The 27,076-nt window shown below is 42.4% G+C and overlaps 2 protein-coding genes across 2 annotated transcripts; both read right to left on the bottom strand.

Annotated features, from left to right (window-relative positions):
• Nucleotides 1–310: 310 nt before the first annotated feature.
• LOC139656110 (immunoglobulin-like domain-containing receptor 2) lies at nt 311–19,075 on the bottom strand. The gene is made up of 10 exons (XM_071533611.1): nt 18,959–19,075; nt 15,573–15,962; nt 12,127–12,246; nt 8,990–9,046; nt 7,006–7,152; nt 6,220–6,387; nt 5,952–6,080; nt 5,080–5,428; nt 4,233–4,977; nt 311–2,091 (listed from the first exon to the last, which is right to left on the bottom strand). The coding sequence occupies exons 1-10, from the start codon at nt 19,002–19,004 to the stop codon at nt 2,056–2,058; spliced, it is 2,187 nt and encodes a 728-aa protein (XP_071389712.1). The 5' UTR covers nt 19,005–19,075; the 3' UTR covers nt 311–2,055.
• An 886-nt stretch (nt 19,076–19,961) lies between these two features.
• On the bottom strand, nt 19,962–26,326 carry LOC139656111 (cell surface A33 antigen-like). Its single transcript, XM_071533612.1, has 7 exons — nt 26,160–26,326; nt 24,773–24,939; nt 24,284–24,497; nt 23,424–23,588; nt 22,604–22,720; nt 22,318–22,447; nt 19,962–22,201 (listed from the first exon to the last, which is right to left on the bottom strand). The coding sequence occupies exons 1-7, from the start codon at nt 26,203–26,205 to the stop codon at nt 21,778–21,780; spliced, it is 1,263 nt and encodes a 420-aa protein (XP_071389713.1). The 5' UTR covers nt 26,206–26,326; the 3' UTR covers nt 19,962–21,777.
• Nucleotides 26,327–27,076: the final 750 nt, after the last annotated feature.

Raw genomic sequence — 27,076 nt, 5'->3', positions numbered from 1 at the left:
GAAACACACACACACACACATACACACACAGATATGAAAACACACACAAAAGGACCCAGCAGAGCCAGTCTTCTTCTCCCTGTACTGAATGTTTTAAAAAGGATTCCTCTTGCAGTGGCATATTATCCAATCCAAACATCCCTGCGTGTCATGATTTATTGGACCTGGGGAGTTGAAAACATACCGTAATACAAGCTCCGTAATAACAGGCTTCAAAATAAATAATAAATAAATAAATAACATACAACCTGGTTTTCATTGTTTCTGCTGACTTTATTTGCTGAGAAGATGCAAAGATAAACACTGCTGGTTGTAATGTCTGTATTAAGCTACACTGCATCTTGCCAGTTTAATAAATAGATCATCAATGGACGCAAGTGTTACAAAAATGAAATTACAAAAATGGTCCTGTTACATAACAATTTATGTCGATGAAACAACTATAAGGCTGAAATCTGTGGTTGAGCTAGCAGAGCTGCATTTTGACAGAACTGTGTGTGTGTGTGTGTGAGGTTAGTGTGTTTTGAAATGGTGTTGACCCATTTGTGTAGTAAAGACGGGCAGTCTGTGATTACAACAATGGACAAAGACATTGTGGGTCATGAGTCATACTCAATTACACATTGTCTCGTTAACAGAAAACTAAGGAGTCATCTCTCTGTTCTCTCTCTCTCTCTCTCTCTCTGTCTCTCACACACACACACACACACACACACACACACACACATACACACACATAAAGTCAGTACCAAATGGCAGAAAACACAATCCGACAGTGATGGAACAAAGCCAGATCAATACATTGACATAAGTCTTGCCTCAAAGCAAGCATAGTGGAAATAAGACATCATTTTATGACAAAATAAGAAATAGGACTGACAGGTTCCCACAAATTATGTTATCAGTAATGTGTGTGTGTGTGTGTGTGTGTGTGTGTGTGCGTGTGTTAGATAACAGATAAAAGTGTTGGTTTAGTTGTTGACACAGCAGTGATAAGACAAGAAAAGACCAAATTAATCCTAAGAAAAACACTTGATCTTATATACACAGTCATACACAAGTGCTTAGACAAACATAATGATTTACAAATTACAGCGATCATGCAATATCACACACGCAACACACACATAAATAGGTCGAGTTTACATATAAAAAAAGGAATCATACCAAAGTACAAAAATCTTTTTAAGGCAAGTGGCAGTTCAATTCCACCAAAATGTACAAAAACCTCTTTCGACTTTCCGTCAGGCTTTAGTCCCTTTGAGAAAAATAATGACTTTGTGCAAACTCTGACACCTTTAAATCCAAGATGAATAACACCATTAAGATAAACATCATATCTGCATTTGGTAATTTTCGGTTAGCCTACTGCTTTCATGGAACAATTTCATTAAATATTTTTATTATTAATTTCCTTTCCTGGATACATTACTGCATGGCATACACTGAACGACACAGTGTGTGTATTATAGTACAGTGTCTAGATCCTTTACAATAATGGTGTTGTCATACACCTACTGTTTCACAACCATGATTGTTTAATGTGGTTGTCTCACCAAGGGGAAATGAATGAGCTCGTTGTGCTGGGAGCGTAAAGGGAGTCTCTCTGGACCGGGGCTTTTCTAAAGGGTCTAGGGGTGACTGGCCGTGTTCTGCTGCGAGGGGATAGTCTGGGTATCCCCACATTAGTTCAGTGTTAGTCTAACTGAGCAGTACGGGGCAGCTGGTGACAGAAACTGAGCAGCGATGACTTCATCATTCAGCGACGTCACAGACAGAAAGCCCTGTAACAGTCTAGATGGTGTTGTAAAAGTGTGTGTTTGTGTGTGTGCGTGTGCGTGTGTGTTGTCCATTCTTTCATTCATCAGCATTGATTCAGCTTTGCTTCCACTCCAATCAAAATGTAATATTTTTCATGGTCAGCTGTGCCTTCCTTGGTTGTTGTAATCCACGCTCTGGATATCCTCAAAGGTAATTCTGTCATCCTATTGGTTGACATGCAGGTCCCACAGTCACCGATGGCTGTACACTCCGTCCGCTGTAGCTTTCAGTCAGTCAGACGATGAGAGAGTCTCGGCTGAGAAGCGTGCTCTGGAGAGAAGAAAAAAAGCACAAGCGATCAAAGCAACAGAAGAGAGTGTCGGCAATCATGAAAACATTATCTTCTTTAGTAGAGTGAGACAGTGAAGAGACAGTGGACATTAGCCAAACTGTGTTAGGGGTAGTGAAGTGTCAAAAGGGCGGACATTTTGGCTGCCTCGCTTCCTGAATGTAAGCGACACTATGAACCTGCCACAGCTCAGCCTGTATGTGAGGCCATGACCCTAACCCTCCACCAGACCCAGCTACAGAGAGAGAGGAGTTATATCCTCCTCCATCAGTGGAATCAGGGACCTCTGCATCTTTTTTGCAGGGGGGCAAAGCAGGAAGTAAAGCAAGAAGAGCACACCCAGCTGTTGGGAGAAGAGCCTGACCTATAGGGAAATATGGATTTTCCCTTGAGGGAGGCAGAGATCTATTCATTACTTTTATACAATTATGTTAGCATTGCAATCATAAACACTTATGATTGAATGTGTATTAGGTACTGTGTAGTTATCCTGTAACTATGAAGAAGTTAAAACAATATTAAGAGTTGTAATATTGTGATCATGGTTGTTAATTTGTCATTAGTGGGTCGATTAAGGTTTGTATGGACAATTTTGGTGAAGAGTAACACCCTATTTCTAAACATCTGTAGTGTTAACTGAATACAGGGGAACTATTGGTCATCTTCAGAAAACTGTCAGTGAAAGGGAGGATAGGAGAGCTCTCTAAATTTTAGGGTGTCGGCTGAATGGTACCAGATGCATCAATAATGGAATTGCTGATAGAGCTCAGCAATGAGAACTTCTGCAAAAAGTAGTAAGGAGTAATTTTGTCATTAAAAAAAATGTACTTTTGATTTTATTGGATGACCCGTGGATGATTGGTTGATTCTGTAGAATTTGATGTGAAGGAGGGGAGAAAGAAATGTCTAAAAAGTGCTGAGAATTACCCCTTTGCTCAAATTCAGAGGCATCTCTTTTTCACTGCCCTTGAACAGATTTTTGGTCTTACTCCTCTCAGACCCTTTTCGGTTCATTAGAGAGTTAGACTAGGCGGGGAAACCTTTCTTTCTCTCTTTCCATAAATACATTTTAATTTAACTTAATTTTGTAAGTATTATTATTATCTCCCATCTGAGGGGACTAGCTTGGGGATGTAAAATAGGTTTTAATGCTCTAGAGTAAAGCAGTAAAAGTATACTTGCTGCTTAAATACTAATCCAGCAACCACACTAACCATTGTTGCACTTAGGGAGGAGCTGTTATTAACTGAAGTGGCCCTATGCTGTATCTTTAAAGGGGCCAGTAAGGGTGCAGTTAGGGTGGCAGTAGGGAAGGCTTCAGGACAGCTGCTGGACGAGTACCTCCCGTTACCAGTCTGTAGATTAGAAACTTATACTGTTAACTACAGGAGGGGTAAAGAGTGAGGCTGGTCTGGGGTCCTGTACAGTAGAACCTGGGACAAATTGCATTTCAACTTTATTCACATTATTTGAAGATTTGCCTAACACCCTCCTGGAGGGCCAGAATGGACAGAGTTGGCTCTGGTGAATTCATTTTCTTTAAAGGACTAGTCTTTGGTGTTGAATACCATTTTGGCCCAGGTATGGCAGGGAGGAGGCAACCAGGCATGACATTTAGTGTTATAAAGAGTTGGTTGGATACAGAACAGAATATTCTACCTAGTTTTCATTCTGGTAGCATCTGAACCTGACCTGTCAAAGGTACAACAACAACACTTAGGCCTATAAACCTTTTTTATACTGTAGTGCAGAGTCAGTCACACCTGTGCTGCACTAGCTGATATAATTCCTGTCACTTTTTAGTCACACTTTTAGTGGCGGCACACTACAGATCTGCTGATTTTTGTTTGTTGTTTGAAAAAACAAATATCCTATCTAACCAGAACTGATATCATTTTTCAGATTAGGTATGTCATCTTGGTTAGGTGTTCAGATGAATAAAGTTGACTAATACTATAGATGAAATAAACCCATCTAAACTTCTCATTTTATAGGATCCATAGCTATGAATTTAATTGCAGAATAAAATATTCAAGGCAGGGTGTTAAATAGCTACAATCAACATAACCAATACACCATCCTAAGCCTAATCCAACAGCCCATGTCTCTAGCGGTAACTCACCACTTTCCGGGATTTGTCTCTGGGATCCTCTCTGCGGCTGGGCAGGGAATGGGCAGGAGGTTGAGAAGGGCGGGTGTGTGTGGCGAGCGGCCGTGGCGAGGGCCTGTCAGTTCTGCTTCGCTCCGTCTCTGAGTACGCTGGTAGAGAATCCACTTCCCCCGCCTCAGGCCTATTACTAGGCGAGCGGCTGCAATGGCGGCTAGATTCACCGCTGCTCTTTTTCGAGCTGCCCTTTGAGGGTGCGTCTGAATCTTCTTCACCCCGGGCCCCGCTCTTCCCCTGGCCGACCCCTCGCAGCTTGGCCTTGCGCTCCAACAGGTTGCTAAGGAACGTGCCATCGTAGTCCTTGTCTCGAGAAGAAGTGGAGGGTGGACTGACGCGTGGAGGAGGTGGGACGGGGCGGTCACTATCCCAAGTGCCCCTTCGCTTTGTGGGTGAGGAAAGTGGACTTATGTGGTGTCCATTTCTCTTGTCTCGTCTGGGACGATCATCGCGGTCACTGTCGTCGCCAAGATCGTCTTCATCGTTGTGATAACGCTGTGGTGGGCCATCCCGATAGGAAGGGTACCGGCTGAACTCCAGAAGCTCGAGCTCATAGTCCCCGCTTTCTTCTTCCCTTCTCTCCACCCCTCTGCCCCCCCGCTGCCTATGAGAAGCAGCAAACTCCTCCAGCTCCTCCAGTGAGCCGGTCCGGCCAGCCGTACGGAAGGTCTTCCTGTGCAGATGTTCTGAGCGAGGGTTCCACCTGCAAAATACAACATGAGGCAGAGATAGTGAGCATATGTGTGTATGTTTGTATGTGTGTGTGTGTGTGTGTGTGTGTGTGTGTCTACATGTGTGTCCATACCTGTTGTGGTGGTCCTCCTGGCTCTGGTTGCGGTGGTGTTGGTTGCGGGCGGGCCTGCGCGCCTGAGAGGAGGAGGAGGGGGGGTCATCACTGTAACGGCGTGGAGGAAGGGGCTCATCACGGTAACGCTGAGGCTCCGTATCGAGATCGTCACGGTAGCGTTGAGGGGACGGAGGGTCGTCACGGTAACGCTGCGGTTCTGGGCTACGGGTTTCGCGGTGGCGCTGGGGTTCAGGCACAGGGTCGTGGTCCGGGATGGCGGGCAGAGCTTTCTTCTGGACGTTCCGGTACGTTTGGCGGAAGCCGGTGTCTCCCTCGTGGAGAGAGCTGAGCTCTGATAGGCTACAGGCTGCATAGGTCACACCCACACATGAAAGAATGAATGAATGAATGAATGAATGAACGAACACAGAAGAAAACAATTAAATAGAGAAATTAACTTTTGGCAGAGTCAGACAAATAGGATTTAAGGGAAGAAAATGATGATGGAAACGCTGCAGAAAGAGGACAAAGTCACATTCAAGGTCTGCAAGTGATTATATGAAGTGTAGAGTAAGATTCGTCAAAAACATGCTCTCACAGGTAAGTAGGCATGCACACACTACTATACATGTCAAGACTGAGCTACAACAAATTCATAAAGAATATGCAGAATGCTTGAGTGAAGAGAGGCATGCCAAGACAAGACTTGAAGCTCAAAGAGAGAATAAAAGGTCATTTGAAGGCTAGAGCATGTTTAATTGTAACTCTATAAATAGACACTAGTGACAATATAGTATAGCATGCAAAGTGGATTGATTGCAATAGCATGCAATAGTAGATCTTGACAGCATGCTGAGAGTAAAGCCACAGGACTGATTTATGAAGCTTACACTGGTGGCTGTTGGACCTGGCAGGGTTGAAGTGAGCCAGCTGTTTCTCTACATACTGAAGCACCCTGAGAGAGTCCTGATCCTGAGACGAGGGCACACGGTAGGGAAGCCCTACTCCATGCATTGGCACTGGAGACACACACTTAACCCGTCAGCATGGAGAACAACTGTGTGTCTTTGTTTGTGTGTGCGTGAATGTGTGTGTTACTTGTGGTTTATCATTGTAAGGACACAATCATTCACCCACCAACGCACACCAAGACCTCACCTGCTGCCAGTAGGCTGCTGTCAGAGTGGGGGACAGTAGACATCTTTTCCACCAGGGAGGGGGGAGCGATGGGAACCATGGTTGGGACACCAGAGACAAAGTATGGAGGGTAGGCAGCCATCTGAGGGGTGGAGGTGCCTGTCTTTATACCCTTACCTGCCTCATACACTGGACAGAGAAACACACATTCACATTAAGCCTTTTCAGAAACACATAGTTTATTCATACACTGTAAGTCATATGAACTGCATATGAACGTACAGGATAAAAACAGTGTATTCTTTTGTTTTTCTTATCACCATTAATGCCTATGAAGAGTCTAAACCCTTTGATGTATTTGCCACAGTCAGAGGCTACTACTGTCTGTTCTACTGCAGGTTTGCCCAACCTCCCATTAGGCTCCCATTGTTTTCAAAAATACATTAAAAACAGTTTTCAGAATGGGGACTATTTTCACTTTTTCCATTCCACTGTGCACTGTTACGTACTTCTGGTGGCAGTGAAGAGGCAAAATGAAATGGAAATGAAACGTTCGTCAATGCAACAGTTTGTCTCTGCAAGCTGTTTTTAATGTATTTTTAAAAACTATGAGGTGAATGGAGGCAAACCTGCAGTAGAACAGACAGTAGTAGCTCCTGACTGTGGCAAATGCATTACTCTTCATAGGCATCAATGGACTGTGGAATTGTGGAATAAATTGGGAATAAATCCGTTATGTGTGTGTATTTGAATGTATGTATGTGTGTGTGTGTGTGTGTGTGTGTGTGTGTGTGTGTTCATACTCACAGTGTCTGGGGCAGCAGCATGTGTCAGGACAGCACCAGCAGCTGACGTAGCAGCAGCAGGAGTGAGGGCAGCACTGGCACCAACACACTCCCACCAGCAACAGGAACAACACAATGCCCAGGGCCACGGCCGCCACAAACACCCACTCTGGAAGTACACACACACACACACACACACACACACACACACAACACACAAAGGTCAACATAGTAATAGATTGTTCCGATTTTATGAGATTAGATCACTGCACATTCACACTTGGCCTGGAAATGGCTGTCATGCACATCCTGGGATGGTATTTATTTAAAGCTGTCTGTATTGCATCCAGACTACATAGAATTAAAATCACAATGCGAGCCTGACCACTTCCATATCCACTTTTGAATACAAATTACCATACCAGAGCAAAATATTACTTTAGCACCTCCAGACCTAATAGAAGTTACATTAAAACTCATGTGTAACCATATGCCAATACTCCAATCTGAATAAAATACTCATGGATCAACAGCTTAACCTGATTGTTTCACTTTGATTAGGATAATAATCTGTGTATCCAAGACATGTAGTGTATTGCATTATTAGTGTCATTATTGGAGGGCTGTTTACTTAGAATAGAATGTAATCAGTAATTAATTAGTAATCCTGCCCTTCTGACTTTCAGTGAGTTACAAAACCTTTTATGTGTTTAATGTGAACAACAACATTCTTTTGCTTATATTCAGCCTTTATCACGCTCAAGTTTCAGCATTTAATAGTTTGTGGGAATATCACATGGGAGCAACAGAAATACTATCTAGCATTATGACAGGAGGGAAATTATTGATATTACATTTAGATGACAGGGTGATTGAATAACTTTTTGATTGCATCAAAATGAAAATAGTCTTTAGACATTCTTTTTCCACTGTGCATGTAAACTGCTTAAACAAAATATTCTCAGAATCAGAATAAGGGCAATAATAAGACTAAGATTATTGCAAAATGTAAATGCAGTTATTAAGTATTAGAGTGAGGAGTGAGACAACCAGTAGAGTAGATCAACTATATGTCTATGGGGACAATGGGGAGGAAAGGGAAAGAGAAGGCAGATAAGTAAATCTTCAACAATGTAAAACCAAGGACAACATGCACGTACCCGTGCACGGACACACACACACACACACACACACACACACACACACACACACACACACACACACACAGGAAACCTGACTATTCTACAGGAAGGAAAGGGACAGTTTATGCTGCTATGTAAGAGACCAAAGATTTGGCTGTTACAACAAATTAGGTTGTAATGTGATCTCACTCACAACCATGATGACCCCTACACAAACAAGAACTGCACATACACATACACACACACACACACACACACACACACACTCATCAGGATTGTGGTAGACACAGCACAGTTCAGAGCAGCGTGGGAGTAGATGTTGACGAGAACATGTACTAACTAATGCAACACTAAGACTAGAGATAAGCTTGCAGTAACAATTCTGGCTGAATGAATCATACCAAGTCACTCAGGGAGCTATTTCCATACAATTCATCCATTCATTTATTCCTCCCACAAACTCCACAATGACAGGAATTTGACATGACATAAACAAAACGCCCTTCCTCTTGATCATTACTTTTTCTGGGGTAGTGTCCAAATGATGTGTGATGACAAGTTAACCACAACCATAAATAGCTGTAACAACCATAATAGCTGTTTTTCCAACGCGGCTCATCTTAGAGGAAGCCGGGAAGTACTGGCCAGCACATTATTTGGCGGGTGTGGATCATTCCACTGGGCTAAAACGGCTCCAGACTCCACTCTGTTGGAGCATCACACGAGCTGAATCACAAACACCTGTTGCATTGGTGAATATAGATACTAGCTAGGCGAGAGCTGATTGGACAGTGTTAGAGCAGTTAGGTGGAGTTAGTTGGAATGGAAGGAGCCAGGTGAGGAGAGGACACATTATGCCCCTACCTGGCATAATCTTCAAATCAAAGTCTGGCAGGAGATCTTCAGGCACACCTGAGAAACCTGGAGAGAGACAGAGCATAGGTGACAAGAGGAGGAGAGGAGAGGAGAGGAGAGGAGAGGAGAGGAGAGGAGAGGAGAGGACAGGAGAGGAGAGGAGAGGAGAGGAGAGGAGATGGGGCTGACATAAATTGGAATGACTGATTCAAAGAAAGTTATTGTTGCAGCAGCATGCATGAAGAAAGAAGGAAGAGAGAGAGAGAGAGAGAGAGAGAGAGAGAGAGCGAGGTGGCAGGTGAACACAGCAGCATGCATCAGAGGGCATTCTGGCCCTGTTCCAGAAAGTCTCCATATCAGAGCTGCTTTGTCGATCTGCAGATTGATCATATGACTCTCACATTAGTAATTGTGAAGATATGTTCACTTTGTGCTGGTAAGAAGACAGACTGGAACGTGAGGAACCATTGTCAAGTAGATAACATGAGTGCCAATAACAGGCAATAGCTGTGAGTAATGTTACATGCAGAGCTGCAAAATCACAGAGTTTATTCCAGTCTGGAGTTCAGAAATTTGTCCAGAGTCAGCGAAAGATGAAACAGTGAAACATTTGGTTCCTGAAACTCTCTGTCTGTCTGTCTGTCTGTCTGTCTGTCTCTCTCTCTCTCTCTCTCTCTCTCTCTGTCTCTCATCTGGCTATGAAGACTATCCAGAATTGGAGCGTCATAAATCCAAGTGAGAGCCAGTGACATTAGCGAAATGCCCTCCATCCTTACAAAATGATCCTGTCCTTTCTATCCTTCTTCCTTGCACCTTGCTTGTGCTATTTCTTTCTCCTTTCATTTTTCTCTCAAATTCTCTCATGTTTTATCTTAAAAACATTGATTTACGCAACGTCAGCAGATGTTTGAATGTTTGAGACGACCCCCCAGATATTTTATTGGCTTCAGTAAAGCCTGCTATATAGGCAGCGTATCGTAGCTGGTACGAGAATGTCCATGTGTGCATGTGAGTTTAAGCATTCGATTGTGAAAAGTGAAAAAGGAAGGAGGTGTGAGAGAGGTGAAAACGTGATGCTGTTTTATACAGTGTGATTGTGCTGAGGGACATGAGAAAGTGGGGAGTACTGGAGAAACAGAGAGAGCAGGCCTGACTATCTTGGCCTGGCACAGGCTGACAGTGCACATACCTCACTCTGTATCTCTCTGGAAGGCTAACTGTGTTCTTTGCTGGCTTTAAAAACAGAAAGAAACCTAGTAAGTATATCGAGAAGCAGCTGAATTATCACATCAATGCAAACGACTAGATACTGAAACTGTGTGGAGCGGTGTATTTGCGTTATTTGCATTTGCACATTTGCATTAAAGAGACTTCTAACTTTGTCAAGGAATTACCATTTTTATATTTATATTGAAAGTAGTACTCAATTGTTGGGAGAATACTACTCTTTCACTGTATACTCTTAGTTTCAGGTTTACTCTTGTTTACTCGAGTAAATAATGTATGTATCGTATATGAGTAGTATCTATCTATCTATCTATCTATCTATCTATCTATCTATCTATCTATCTAGTTGTCGGTCTTTCTCTCTGCCTCCTACTCAGGCAGTTGAAGGCAGCTCACTTGTGGAATTCCCACTCACTACTGAATTTGCCTGCAGGCTGGTGATTCACCCAGGTTTACTTTCAAATATTTTAGGTTTGCTTGTTTTACCCTATCTAGTGATCCGGAGGGGCGGTGTTAGTTCACTGCCGCCACAGTGATGACTAGTGAAGGGAAGGCACTCCTGTTGTTACTAAATACATAATACACACACACACACACACACACACACACACACACACAGAGCCTATCCAACCCTGAGGATACACTGCTTCTCCTGAGAAAACTCTCACTGCACCTTCATTTTCTCACCACTCAAGTCTAACAAACGGCGTCGCCCCATCCATCTGTTGCACTTGTAATACTGGGCTCTCCCGTCCCTCCTCCGCGTCATTAAATCTTCCCTGTCTTCCTTTCTGTGAAGCCGTTCGCTCGACACAAAAGGCCCCTGAGCCATTCCCGTGGCCCCAACTGTCGTTATGGAAACACAACAAGTGGCTCACATGCCACGTTAGCTACGCCCATACCAGGAAATTCAGCGCTGTGTTCCCTAAGCATATTTGTCCCATGCTGGATTTAGGGTCTCTCATTCAAAAGAAAAGGCTTTAAAGGTCAAATCATGCAGGAAAATCATTTCACCTTCATTTGCCAGCGATATTATCCATAATACTGGCCTCTATTATTATTATAATTATTATTATTACCATTATTACCAGTGTATGAAGGCTTTAATTAGCCTTAGACCAAGATGAGACATACTGTAAAGGGGATACACTCAATTATCTGCTCCCCACAAATTATAAAAACTTTTTGTCCAGTATTTACTGTGTGTGTGTGTGTGTGTGTGTGTGTGTGTGTACATAAGTCTCCGAGTGCCAGCCAAACAAAGGTCAGCTTCAGAGAGTGAATTAGAGAGCCAAGAGCCGCGCAGCCTCTCAGCCATTGCTATGGTAATGCTTGTAACTGCACACAGACAAGTAGGCTGTCATTGTGAAGACACAACACGTTACAAATGCTATTACAACATGGGACACGGAGCATTTGTACACGCGCACACACACACACACACACACACATATACACACACATACTGTACATACACACACACATATATGCACAAAAAAATTACCTCATGTCCACAGCACCGCAGCCTTAAGTGGCATTTTAGTGCGATTGGCACACACTCGCACAAGTGGTTATTATTCTACAGTAGCACTTGTACTACTGTTACGTTTTTTGAGGTATGTAATCACATATGAGTGAGTGCAGTTGCTATGGCAACGCTTTAGGCAAGGAAAAGAATGCCCAAGCAGTACCACTGACTCTTATAAATCAGCTCATTAATGAGCCTGTATTGTACTGTCAGTGATGAATAGCTCAGCTTAAGACAGGCATGTTACATAACAAGAACCTCTAAAACAATCAACTTTAAATGGTTTATTGGTGTATGTGTGTCTACAGTGAATTATATTATTATATTTTCAAATTTCACAACTAAAATCCTTTACAGTTCATGTTGTGTTGGGAAAGGAATGGCGGCTTACCAAGCACCAGCAGCTCCACCGGGGCTTCATTCTTTCCCTCTAGATCATCAGATATCACCACTTTGCAGATGTAAACTCCGCTGTCTCCCCACTGGACCTCCCCTAAGCGCAGATCTGCTTCTGCATGGGAAATGATAAGAGGGCAGAGATGAGAGGCAGTTTCCTTTTACACCTCACTATTCCCATATGGGAGCTTATCAGCCATTCTGAAGCAAGTAGGGGAGGAACAGATGGGGAACTGAAGAAAGAAAGAAAGAAAGAAAGAAAGAAAGAAAGAAAGAAAGAAAGAAAGAAAGAAAGAAAGAAAGGAAGGAAGGAAGAAAGCAAGAAAGAAAGAGAAGGGAAAAGGGATGGTGAGAGAAGTGCAGGTGAATGATTGAGGGATAGCCAGAAAACTACCAGCACCATTCATTCTCATTTAGTATTCATTTGGCAATAGGAAGGCGCAAGCTAACTCACAATGAAATGAAAAATGAGCAAATTCTCCATGTCATAACCTATACACATTTAGCAATAAATGCCAAAAAGTAAAGAAAAAAAGTAATTTTCTTATATTTTTACATGCTTCTTTGCTTCCTAGAAACAATATATTTTTAGAGGCTACTTCATGGCGTACCAGCTGATGTACATAAAGATTTCAACCAATAATAAGATCACAGATTTTCAAGTGGAAATATGTCTAATTACAGAAGCAAAACACCATCAAAATTCAATTTCCTTGTGACACTGAAGCTTAAATATAGCTTCACCCGGGAATGGATTAGAGTAGACGATGCTAGGCCTCTGACTCCATTGTAAGGGGGTCAGACATGTAAATACAGCCAACAGGATATGGGTTGTATAATTCACTTCCTTTTCCTGTTAGCCAAGAATGGGGGAGGAGAGACGAGCTGACCAGACTGCAGCGCTGTAATAAATGACCAGTGACCAGTCCTCTTTTACCATGTTGACAAAGTAACAACAAACAGAGTAACACCTCTACTGCTTCAGTGTACATGTAGGACACTGAAACATACAATACTAGTTTCTCTCCTCTGTGTGGAGTTTGCATGTTCATGCAGGTTTGCTCTAGTTTCCTCCCACCGTCCAAAGATATACAAGTTAGGTAGATTGGAGACTCTAAATTTCCCATAGGTCTGAATGTTTGCATGAGTGTGTTTGTCAATCTGTGTGTTAGCTGGACAGTCCGTTTTCCGCCCAATGCATGTTGGGATAGGCTCCATCCCCCTCCCCCCCATGACCCTGAATAGGAATAAGTCTCTAAATGTCTCTAAATGCTACATAGCCTAAAAATGTCCCATCTCATTTTTTTGGCCACCTACAATACTGCTGCACTGATAAGTCTGGTTAGTACAGGTAGGTTACTAAACAGGCAACCCAGCAGAGAATACAAATCTAGAGCTTGACAGCTGAGGAACTGGACTTCGCTATGAACAAAAACCTGTTTCAAGAAGACCACATAAGACAGGAGGTGGCGTGAGGGGCAAAAAAGAAGTGTGTGGTGGAATGTGGATGGATCTGGATCGCAAAAGTAAAAGGACGACATTGAAGCACATCAGAGGGAAGGAGTGAGAGGTCAGGATGAAGGAGAAGACAACATTAAAACCGTCTCTTTTGTCTGTGTGCCTGGCGAGCGAAGACAAGGCTGATTCTTTACCCAGAGTTAGGGCTTCATAAATCTGAGGCCCGCTAACAAGGCTACCTTTCTGTCTCCCACATGCACACACACACACTCATGCACCCACATACACACAAACACACATGCACGCACGCATGCATGCACACACACTAATGTCCCTTGGATGACATCGATGTGATGGTAGGCAAGTGGTAGAGCAGGAGCGGGGACAACAGGATTGCATAAGCATGAATTCCAGTGGTTGTTCACTATATACTGGTGCAATATTTTGTAATAACACTGTGTTTTATTTGCAGGACAGATCTCAGTCATCTACATATCCACATAAACTGACAGTAGCCCATTTTTTATTGGCTTATAGCCCATGATGTTGTTTATTTGTCTATCCATATACTGGCTATCCCTTTGATTTCCGGGTTAAAAGTTACAAATGTTCAATTTGTTTCATAAGGAATAAACAATATCAAATATATAGCCTACAATAGATATTAGATAAGATAAGATTGTACTTTATTAATCCCCTTGGGGAAATTCAGACAAGGTAATTTTCATGTAGGCTATGACCCACAGTAAGCCATTATAAGGATGTCATTATATGTCATCAGATGCCATTATAAGAATGTCTGTTGTCGACTCTGGTTGCAAGGAATTTCCTATAGCTAACAAATAATGCTTGATATTCACAGGATTGCTATTACAGAGACTGCAGTATTTAGGCAGTCTTGCATCCTTTCATGCCTGACTTGGCTATCTAATCCTAGACTCCAGTTGATTAGTGATGATGTCTGAATGGATGGATGTGATTTTCGTTGTCTTCAGTATCTCAGAATCACCATGGCCTCTTGACTAATTATGGTGGATATGTACATTGTCTGATCTTCTAGAGTATGTAACCTCTTCTCTAACTGTATGGCTCAGATATAGAATCTCTCCTTCTTCACTTAAGACAAAACAGACGGGGAAGCTGGAGAGGGAATCTGTGTGAGAGGTGTGGACAATGCATTGATTTATGACTACTTTCTTTCCTAACACTTGCCAGGCAAGTTTGGCAATAGGAGAAACAAGCACATTAGTTAGTAGTAGGGATAGGACGGTATATCGAAATTCAATATATCGCAATTAAAAAATGTGACAATATGTATCGTGGAACAGAAAAAATATTAGCTATATTTTATTCTGCTGTAGTAATCACAAATTAAGCCGCTTGCCCATCACAATTTCACAAGCTCTCCATCAAAATTATATTATTTGCACTGTGGCACTTTGTAATGACATTTTAAAATTGTTGTTTACATTCTAGCAAGCCAATGCCATCGCTAGAGGGATTTGTGGCTCAGAAATGAACTAAATACTAAATAAATAAATTCTGCAGTCAGACTTTGTTGTCATTGAACTTTTATTTATTACATCGTATCTTGGTTGTGCCGCATTGTGAACCCCATACTGTGTATTGAATCATATCGTGAGATATATCATCCCATCCCTAGTTAGGATCAATATGTGGTTAGTCAGGAAACATGCAGCTTTACTCTTATGACCTCGCCCACCCTTGTGAGCTAGACAGAATCTCACAAATAAATCAACCCATCATGTCTGGCTGGTAGGGCTGCCACTTGCCTGTTGGCCTACAGTGATTCTCCAGTTCAACTTGCCAGTGGCAAGCAGGTGAATTGAAATTCCAACCCTGCTTATAACTGGACAGTGAAGTGTTCACCTGGCTACACAGCAGCTGTGTGATTTGAAAAAAGATTAATCTCCAGCACAGACAGATATCAGTGAAAGCCAGACAACCATGCAGTGCTCTTACTGTTGATGATGGAGATGTCTCGGTTCTTGTAGTACTCTGACAGCGTGATCGAGGAACCGGAGATGGAGGCCACAGTGCGGACCGTCCGGCTGCTGTCGGCGCAGTCCAGGTAGGACGCCGTCATTCCCGTGTCGTAGCCTCCTGCGGCTCCTCCTGTTCCTCCCGCCAGCCCGCCGCCCGGGCCTCCGCTCCCGCTCAGGCTGTCGGGGAAGCTGAACGCGTCTCGTGTGCGGTCGCGGCAGTACGACTTGTAGACCCACTGCACCACGGGGGTCTGGGTGGACACGCTGGTGTAGTGGCACGGCAGCACCACCGACTGGAACAGAACAGCATACCTCTTCTCGTCTCTCACAAACACCTGAACCGCCGAGCAACAGGGAGGGAGGACACCTGGGGAAGAGACGAAGAGGTAGAGAGATATAGCGACCATGCAGGGCACATGCCTCGGGGCCCCCAGACCATCAGGGGCCCAACACATTCTGAGTCCTGCGTGTTCATTTCAACTGAAATGTGCACCCGGGCCGGACTCTGACACACACTGACCTGCCTGAAGCCCCTAGCTGTGGGCCACAATTTAGAATGATTATGGGACCCAAGCCTCTATTGACATTGGTGGCCCTAAACACGATTTCTATTGATACAGCCAACCAATGACCTATTGATTGAATATTTATGATGCATTTAGTGAAACACTAATTACATACTGCACTAATTACATACTGGTGGGGCAGGGGGGTCTATGTACAGACATAATCAAACATTTTCAATAAATTTCAACATTTCAACAATTTTTCTGGTCCTTCATTCCTGCCACCTATCACTTTGCCTCTTTAAAGACCCCAAGAAATGGCATCTTTACTCCCTGTATTTGATGCATTTCACGTTGAAACAGGAAAGTTTAGGGTGGGACAAAATGCAGTGAGGGATCATTCAAAAGTCTAAACCAATGGAATATGAGTCAGGGAGAGACAGGCAATTTTGTTTGATGGGAGGGGTGTGGAGGGGTGGGAGTGTTAAAAAACCTGATGGTTTTATTGGCTAGAAATACCATGAAAGATACTCTGTTAATTCATGGGAATTAAGTAAGATGAACAGACAATAGTCTATGTGTAGATGTGGATTCTAGTTTGTAAGCTGTTTTTGTTGGGACATAGATAGACACACCGCTAGCCAAAGCATGTGCCGGTAATAACTGGGAATGTGTAATTAGGGGGATTTGCTGACTACTACAGCAGACACCAACACATACAGTTACAAAGATTTGGACGCTGAGTCAAGGTCTGAGGAGAGAGGGAGTGACACCTGTTGCTGTTTGCTTACTGTAAATATATCTGACAAATCTAATACTCCCTTCATCCCACATGCCTAACATCAGAGAATGGCGGTTAAGCTAAGAATTTGGATGAAATCATGCCCACTTTCCACCTAGCTGGCTGAGTAAAGATGAAAATATTTCAAGATGAAAACTTCCAAGAAATACTGTTTTTTTTTCCTTTTTGCTGCATTGAAATAAAGCATTGTGCAGTTGGCAAAACCAGTGTGCAGAAAGGAGGCTGTATTGAATTTGTTTTTTGAGTCAGATCTGCTCGGTCAAGCTGACTGTGAGCTGAGTTGACTTGAGGTTGTTTTGGAGCTTCTGAAGCCGCAGGACTCTGGGTCACATGACGACCAGGAGCTGGAGCTCAGCACTTCAATAGCAACACACACTGGACACTGGAGAGGTGACCATGTGAAAAAAACACCCGCACACACACCCTGAAACATCTGTGTCCTGCTGTGAGTGTGTGTGAGTGTGTGTGTGTGTGTGTGTGTGAGTGTGTGTGCGTGCATGTGTGTGTATCTCTGGTCAAGCAGTGGGAGGTGCGGCTGAACTCTGTGTTCTGAACTGGACCAGTGAACAGGGATGGAGAGAGCGATGTGAGGGGGTCGCTTCACTTAATCCAGACCAGGCCTGCTGAAAGAATATTGTTTTCTTTCAATTACTAAGGGTGCGCCTGGTTGAACACACTAGCCTACTGTCATAGAACTGATAGATTTCATCAAAAACATCAAACACCAAACCAAACACAATGGTATGTTCTCAGCGAAGGCAAGAGGATTTCTTCTTGGTTCTTTAAAACAAAACCACTTGCTCGTGTAAAGTGCTGTGGAGAGAGGGTGACTGAGACATTACAACTGAGAAATAAAGTCATATAGACAGACAGGCAGGCAGACAGGAATCCAGTGGACTAAAACATGAATTTCCTAAAGGACAACATTACTCAGAATTCTAGGAATTGGAACAAAAAAAACCCATAAAGTTGGTGTTCCCGGGATCAGAGGCAGCAGGGAAATCCAGGCTTTATTAGTTTTCCTAGGAAGCCACCTCCAGAGGAGAAAACAAAAGCAGGAGGAGGGGAAGGATAGTTACTGGAATACATGTAATATTGGACATAGAGAAGGCTTGCTGAGGCTGCGGGGGAGGTTGTTATTAGTAAAATTCAATACGCTTCTGGAGAAATTCATATTTGGATGTAGTACAGATGGCTGCTTTCATGTCTAGACAATAGTGTCAGAAAATGTTTCAAATGTTGACTATTCATTGATTTATTGCTGCTTGATTATTGCCCTCCTCTGGCGGGGCTGTTTTGTGAGTAGACATTTTTGTGTGCCTCCAAGTAAACATTTGGTTCAATTTAGCTGAGGAGGCAAAATGATTCTACTGAAAGCAACTTAGATGAAACTTCACAACATGAGCCCATAATTGGTTCTAGATCCAAATCTCCCTACTTGTTGATGTTAATCTACTCTCATTTGGTGAGGGTGTTGGTGGGCTTTTGTACACACCTCTATAAACTGAATGATGTGGTAAACTGTTAATTTCACTGAGTGACCTGGTTAGAGCTGCCCCAATTGAAGTTAGACCTCCTAATCCACAACCCCCAGTGCTTCTCCTCGGATCACTCACACATGACTGAATACAATGTAACAGTCGGCTACAGCCCAGCTAATAACCAGGCCGTACAATAGAGCCATACACCCCGACTAAATTGACATTCTTGCATACTTTCATACTTTTTGGCTTAAGTTTCTACATAAAAGGTTGCAGATGATCTCTCGATTTGGCAGTGTAGAAAGGACCTTGATCTACAGGAAGGCTCACGGGCCCTCTGTTACCAATAAATTGTTATTATCCCTGAAAAAAAAAATCACTATATATATATATATATATATTTATCGCTTCTAAATGCATAATTCATCCTAGCAAGCTTTATCATAAACGACCATTTGTGTCTAAACTACCTAAAGTAAGACTCCAAACTCAAACCTTCGGATTTAACAACCTGTTACGCACACACAGTCAGAGTGGACTATTATGTTTTGTTTTTCTGTTCAACATCACTTACCTGCCAGGCAAAGAATAATAATCCACCACCCCAGCATCAAAAACATTTTCCAAATCCTAACGGTGAATTTTATAAAAGTTCTGTGATTTACATCGTCTTCTTTTCTCTTTCGTCTCATCCCCTTGGACTCCGTTGCTCCGCGCTTCCCGAGAGAATATGCTATTGCAGATAACGGGACCGCGGCGTTTCAGGAGTGGGACCAGTGTCAAGCCAGATAGAATGAAATATATAACTTCCGGTAACAACTTTCAAAATAAAAGCCGCATTGCTGAACATGGGTTCGAGGTAAAATGAGGAATGTAGGCCTCTCTGGATTTAAGAATATGTTGTTAATTCAAATACAAATGCCTCCACAGTGTATTTTGACATGAGAAACAGAGGGTGAATCTGTGGTAAGTTATGTGAGGCGGGGACGGAGGGTGGAGCACGTTTTTGTGACAGATTTTACGCTTTTATTTTGAAGACTATAGGTTATGGCTTGACTACCGGGACTGTGCTGTACGAGTCTGTCTGACTTGACGCAGCTGGGAGTGGGAGGCGCTGAGACTCTGGTCCTGCCGAGAGACAATGGATGGTGGCGGTGATGGAGGGAAGGGAGCAGGAGGGTAATGTCTGCAGCATGATTATACTACTTTTTAATGGTGAAAAAGAAAATTTAGAGAACCTGCAGTGAGATTGTTAACGCACTTGACCAGGCAACACAAGGTACCCCCACCCCAAATAAAAGTATGTCCTAATAAAAAAATCACCATAACTTCTAAAATTGATTTTGGATCTCTAAAATACATTGCACTAGCAAGTGGGAAGACAAGAAAATCTAGTTAAGGTTTGATCACTTGGCTTATAGATTGGCTTGTTTGTTTAGTTGAGAGTCTGGTTGCGATGTAGCATTGCCATCTAGTGTTCAGGACAGCTGCAACAATTTAAAAACGTGATTTAATGACGTTTTTTTCTTTGTGTGTGTGTGTGTGCATGCACAAGCGTTCAAACTTTTCAAAAGAGCTGTTTTGTTCCATTTTATTGTAACTGATCCCAATAAAAAAAAACACAAGTAATAACATATCGGCAATGCTAAAATAATAGCCTATTTACATTTTCCAATTACATTGCATTTCACATCCAACAGAAATCAATGATTCAGAAAATAAAACATGCTCAAAGATGATTTGGCAAAAGAAGGACATGTCATTTGCTTTGACTATGTTTGGTTCTCCTCTTTTTGGAGTTTTGTTTTGCTGTGTTTAACCTGTGGTGACTTTGTCTGTCCTGTGATTCAGAGGAGGAAGAACTTCCTGTAATATTTAAACTGAAACTGATCCAGTGTCCTCTTCCACATAGGAATACATGCAACTTATACAACACAAAATGAAAAGTACAGCAAAAATGAGAAGCACTCCACTGTTAAAAGCCTTTATTATTCTTGGTTATTTCATGTTAAAATGTTAGAAAACGCACCAATGGGGTCCCACCAGGCCTTTAGGGTACAGCACTGAATGAAACGTTCATTCTTCTTGAAAATAGGAAATAGCCAAGAACAATAAAGGCATTTTAACTTTACACAGAGGAGAGAGCCTTGAATCCCCTCTACATATGGACATATTTCCAAAGAGTACCTCCAGTGAACATGCAGCCCATGCTGCGTTCTTCTTCTGATCAATAAAATAAACAGTATTAAGCATTAAAAAATATTATGATAAAAACAATTTGAAGCCCACTTCTTTACTACAGAGGTATAGTTGGCTTCAGTGAATTGCAAAAAAACAAAAAACAAAACCTATCACCAATTTAGTCACACCCTAGAACAGAAGCCATCTTGAAGCAAACACTGAAAGCGAACACAAACTGACATTACGCCATACTGACGTAATAATGTCAACATATTTTTAACAAGTTTAAAGCTAAAAAACAATTCAATTTTGCCTTGCCTCCACTAGCCTGTCTGGCTCAAAGCCAGTGTCTCTACTTTCGACCACAGCCAAACCTGAATGGCTGCGGTTCAGCCAGATGTTTTTCACAACCACAAGCTCTGACGTAAATAATATAAATGGTTATTTATTCTAAAAAGAATGCATCCTGTATATCAGGGAAAAGTACTCAGCCAGTTTTGATAGCTTGACAGCAGTAAATTCTTAAGTTTCACAAGACAAGAACATGGAAGAAGAATAACAACAAAACTGAATAGTCTGCCATTGTGTCACTGTTCTCTCACTCTAGTGGGGAAACCTAATGCTAATTCAAGGTAGGCCTATGCAAGATGCGCTTTCTGTTTTTAAATCTTGCTTGTTTTGGCTAACTGACAACTCAATGAAGAGACACAGACAAGGCAATACCGTAGCATGGAGGTAATTAACCTTATTCCCATTTTGAACTCATGTCACACTCGGGGTGGGGAAGTCTACGCAGAAGATTGACATATAAAACTACAGCAAAGTGTGGACTTCAGTTAGACCTAAATTCCTCAAATTAGCTAACAATCTCAGGAACAAAAACTACAATGACTGCTTTAGCAGGGAAGTTAGCTAGTTAGGTTCCTGTAGTTCCTATAGTGGGACAAATATAGGCCTGTTACTTTAAAATGTGAACCTATATCCCTCCAGATTCTTCAAATCCATTAATTTCTAATAAAGGATTTCAGTGGGGAATCCGCGAAATTGTAAATGTTTGTCCAAATATTTGTAAGTGCCTGTAGGACATAGCTTGCTCTGGGGAGAGATTCCTACCCCGAGTGTTGACAAAATTCCAAAATGGCTGCCATGGGAGTAAAGTCCATGGAGACAAGACGGCAGAGGGAAGAAGGCTGTTGATACCGGCTGGGGGTCTTAGTCATCGTAATCCATCCTAGGCGGCTTGCTGGCCGGCACGGGCGGCCTGTCGCGATCGCGGTCATCGTACGGCTCGTCGTAGCGGTCGTCATCGGCGTAGCGATCGTCTCTGCGGTCGTCGTAGCGGCGCTCGTCGTCGTAGCGGCGCTCGTCGTCGTAGCGCTCGTGGCGGTCGTCGCGCCTGTCGCGGCGCTCGGAATAGTCGCTGCGGCGATCGTCGTAGTCGCTGCGGCGATCGTCGTAGTCGCTGTGCCGGCCATACTCCCGCTCACTCCGTTCCTCATAGCGGTCGTGGCGATCAGAGGGGCTCCTCACGCTGGAGTCGTCGTAGTCGCTCCGGACATCATCCTGCCTTTCCTCTTGCCGACTCTCACCGTTTCTCATTGGCTCTTTGTCACTGAACTCTCCGTCTTCATGAACCCTGGAAAGAGAGCGCACAACGGTCGGATGGAGGGTGTACGTTGTGTGTGTGTGTGTGTGTGTGTGTGTGTCGGTGAGTGTGTGTGTGTGTGTGGGAGAGAGAGAGGAAGACGGTACCCCATGGCGTATTCCTCCTCTTTGTTCTTCTTCTTTCGGCAACAGCAACAATAGATGATGATGATGAGTGCGATCAAACCTGCCACAACGCCACCTATGATCCCCGCAGTGGAGCCGATGTTCATGGAAGCTGCAGGATGGAAGGAGGAGGAGGACAGAAGAGAGGAGGGGTGGGATGTGTATGATGAGAAAGATGTTGTAAAAAATTCTTCTTATTATAAATACTACGTCCCCAGATTGTTACTGAAAAGCCGCCATAGGAAAGTTTCAATAGAGTTGCTCTCACGTGGCATGACTGTGAGGGTGATGTTGCAGGACGCGGAGCGGATCTTGTTGCTAGAGGTGCAGGTGTAGTATCCTGATGTCTCTTTCGTGATATTGTAAAGAGACAGGATGCCTCCCTCTGAAAATAAAAGACACACACACAAACACACTTATATATCACTCTTGTCGTGATGTCATGCTTTATCTTATATTGAAGGATTACATTCTCCTCTAGGACTTGATAAAATTCTACATCTCTTGTTCTTATAAAACCCATTCAAAAGGCATATAGAAGACTCTTTTCACACACACAAACCCTAAATAACATGGTATGCTGATCTCTTTCCATCTTGATGTGAATTGCCTCCTGTGTGACCATTTAGGGCTGCAACTAACAATTATTTTCATTATCAATTAATCTATTGATAATTTTTTTGAGTAATTGATTAATCATTTAGTCTATAAAATGTCAAAAATAATGACAAATACCCATCACAAAATACCAGAGCCCAAAGTGATTCTTAAAATTGTTTACTTAGTCTGACCAGCAGCTCCAAAAAACCCAAAGTATTCATTTTATATTGATATGAAATGGAGAAAAGCAGCAAATGCTTGGTATTTCCACTTGATAAATTACTAAAACGATTAATTGATTATCAAAATTATAATTAATTTTCAGTCATTCGGCTAATCATTCAGCACTACTATCATTCACACCAGACCAGCACACTCCACTTCTGTATGGACTGCCGCCCTATGATGGCATGAAAAGCAGCCGTATTTACATTCTGTGTTCAACATGACACTTGACACACTGTGAAAGGGGTTTTCCTGATGCTTACTGTCGGTGGTCCTGGGGTCCGGAGCATGAGGCGCTTTCCTGACATCGAGACTCTGCCACTTGTAAGTGGGAGGCGGGGAGCCCTCCGCAGACACACAGGTCAGGTTGATGTTCTGGCCGTACTGTGCTTTACCCTGGATGTCACAGACGGGTGTAGATGGAGCCACTAGGAAAAAATTCAATGTAATCAGTTTTTCCATATTCTATTTATCCGTTAAATATTACACTGTAGGAAATGTAAAAACCCTGAACCTTAACAAAAAAAACGTATAATATAATTCAGTCAATTAATTTTGTTTTGTGATCTTATGGAAATTACAGACAAAAGTTTTTATATTATAACTGCTTCTTTAGTAAGATGCACAACTGATAAGACATTGAAGTAATTGATAAAGCAGAAATAAGACTCATTCAGTCTGTGATGTCTAAGAAACAACTAATACTAACTTGTCATTTCTAGTCCCACAGACTTTAATATGTTGTACTCCACTAGAATTAATATGAGGAATTATTAATAGTTGAAGCAGAAAATGTATATTTGTGACCTTTGCAAAATTTCTACTTTAGCATGATATTTTTACAATTCTTTGCATTTTTTTATACTCAGTTGTCACCTCATTATGTTGTGATATCAACTGCCATAACTCACACAATACAGAACACACAGTTTAATGCAGAACACAATACAGATTGAGCTTAATCATCCCACACACTTAAAATACCCAATATTACTAGTGAAGACAAATGGAAACTTTGAATTTTTTTCACAATGTGCAACCTTCTTGATCAGTGTTTAAACACTTTGGAACAGATGTCCTGTAAATACAATGAAGTGTGTACTGCATGAAAACAGGCTCTTACCCAGCACCACCAAGCGTGTGGTGGCAGCCAGCTTGCCCTCGTCGTCTTTCGGGATCTGGACACGACACTCAAACACCTTGTTGTCTGCTAGTGTGATGGAGGACAGCTTCAGGTTGGCCTTTCCTTTGGCAATGTCCTTGTCCAGCGACACTCGGCCTTCATACTTGGGCGGGATGTCAGTTTGACCGGTAGAATAGTAGGTGATGACCAACGCCTGTTCAACAACAAGGATGACAGAAGAGGAAGAAAATAAAGTTCTCTGCTCTTCTGGTACTGACAGGTAAGGGTCATGGTGATTATGATAGATAGATAGATAGATAGATAGATAGATAGATAGATAGATAAGAAAGAAAGAAAGAAAGAAAGGCAACACAAAAATGAGAGCGATAGCAAATAGAAACATACAAAAATGCAATCATGAAAGCATGCACGCACACACACACACACACACACACACACACACACACACACACACAGTAGTAGTCTGACCTCTGCAGCCCCAGGTTTGTCTCCCTCAGACGTCCAGGTGACGATGACCAGAGGGTTGGTGGGGTTCTTGGGTGTGAACTTGCAGGGCAGCGTGATGTTGTCGCCTCTGGCAAACTCATACAAAGGCTGCGGGATGTTTACCTGGAGGCCCGCAGCTAATGACAATACTGTGGTAACAACATTTAAAAAGAGAGGCAAACACATATTTCCATTTATATGTGGAAAACAACAAATTGTGGTAAATGCTGGTTGCTGGCAGTAATACAAAGGTGATCTGCCTTATTATCCACTGTATAAAATTTCCTGTCTTCTTCATCTTGATTCAAGATTATGAAAAAAAAACAAAAAACAAAACGCAACTACGGTGTTTCAGGCAGTGTGAGGATGTGTGAATTATTCTTATTATTAATTATTAGGTCTGCTTAAGGGCAAGTGCATTCCATTTCAAATATTCTGCTCCCCTCGGACCCTGCACCCCGCTCTGCAAGTGGCCAGTCGCGTTACGTATGGTGCTACGTATTACCAAGTGCCGAGGGGAAGTGACTAATGAAACGGGGCCTCTCTCTCTCACACAGCACAGCACAAAATGGCTTAAAGCTCTTATTGCAGTGTTAAAGTATTTGATGTTTCATAATTGCTAATATAAATTTAAGAAAAAGAATGGTTTATAAAGCTATTTTTGAGGGTTACAAGTGTGAATGATTTTTTATTATTATTTTCTATTTCTAGCTTAAATTGATAAGAATGTAGGATAGGCACAGGCATATGCTTCTGCCTGTGCCTTTTCAGTCACTACTTAATACATAGATTGTTGATTTTGTTTGTCTAGATTGCTTTATACTTATCGTATTGTGTGTGATGACTGAATAAAAATACTACTACTACTAATTTCTTGGACAACACAAGAAAAAACGGTGACGTAGCTACAGACCTGAGTCTCTGAGTGTCTGAGAAACTAGGCTAAATTTCTTCTAACCAAATTGTTGATCTTGTTGTCATCTTCAACTAGGCTAGTGATTATTATTCTTAATTTTAAAACGGGCCTCGTAAATTGTGTTTAAAACAATATTTGTTCAATTATAGGCCTAATTGGCAGTAACTTGTATGTGTCAGTGAGATTGAAACAAACGATGTTGAGTCCAAAACATTTATAAATATTTGATTGCATGACGTGGTAGATTTTAAAAGCTTCCATGCTTTCCAAATCCCAATCTTTTCATTTCTGAAAATCAAGGAAATGAAACACTAACGCCTAAGACAGATCACAGGACCTGCTGAGTTTCAGAATAGCTGAAGGTGCGCAAACAGGTGTGGCCCATGCACAGTCTATCGGGCCGTAACCCACACAGGTGTAAGTGTTATTTGAATGAAACACAGGAAAACTCACCAAGACACAACAAAGTCAGCGAAAAAATCCTCTCCTCCATAGCCATGGTTGACTTTTACTCGACTTAACCCTCAATAAATGACCCGGTGTCGTTATTTCTAAGCTAGGCAAGTGGGAACCGGACCCGCCCGGTGTACATTTGCATCGAAACCCGTCAGACTGTGATGCGCCCGCGGGGTGTGCGCCACTTCAGGATGAGTGACAAGTCTCTCCGCCAATGACAGCGACCGTTGTTTCTCCATGTAACATTCTTATTCCGCCCCCTTGTCATGTTGCAGCTTGCCGTCTCATCCAGACTAACCTACCTGGCTTTCTGCAGACTGACTCCTTACCTGCACACACCCCTCCCCTTGTTTAAGGCAAGGCTTTCAGGATTGTTTTGGCAACAGGAGCAACCTATGTGTATTCTTTGACGTTGTTGTTGTTGTTTTGCTTGTTTGTTTGTTTATTTGGCTATTTCCTGACAGGAAAACAAGAACTTACCAAAGAAATCAAAATCAATAACAATGAGGTTTTCATTCAACCCTATAGCTGATGATTTCACCAGAGCAAAACGTGTTTATTCTTATCTTCGCTGTCTTTGAAGTGATTAGCCTGATGTTGCAAAAAAAGGAGGGATTAAAATACTTTTACAAAACCAAACGCCTCTTAGTCTCTGGGCGGTGGAACAGGGAAACACAGATGTGTGTTGTTGGAACATGAGAGCCGTTTTGTCCAGTTAGACTGGTTTGACGAGTACTTGTCACCCACTACACACACACACACACACACACACAAAACAGGTAGGCCTACTTGCCCAAAGTGTATGTAAGAGAGAAAGAGAAACAAGAGAGACAGAGAGAAGAGAGAGAAGATTAATACAATTTCAAGGATGAATTTCAAAAATAATAGTCTATAATGCCTATTTACAATTTTAG

This window comes from Centroberyx affinis, unplaced genomic scaffold (assembly GCF_046629955.1).
Source record: "Centroberyx affinis isolate AG114_WGS23_722 - 3 ecotype Tasmania unplaced genomic scaffold, CSIRO-AGI_Caff_v1 ptg002385l_1, whole genome shotgun sequence".
In the NCBI taxonomy this organism is placed as follows: Eukaryota; Metazoa; Chordata; class Actinopteri; order Beryciformes; family Berycidae; genus Centroberyx; species Centroberyx affinis.
Note: the sequence above shows the minus strand (reverse complement) of the source record. Positions and strands in the feature narration are given on the sequence as shown.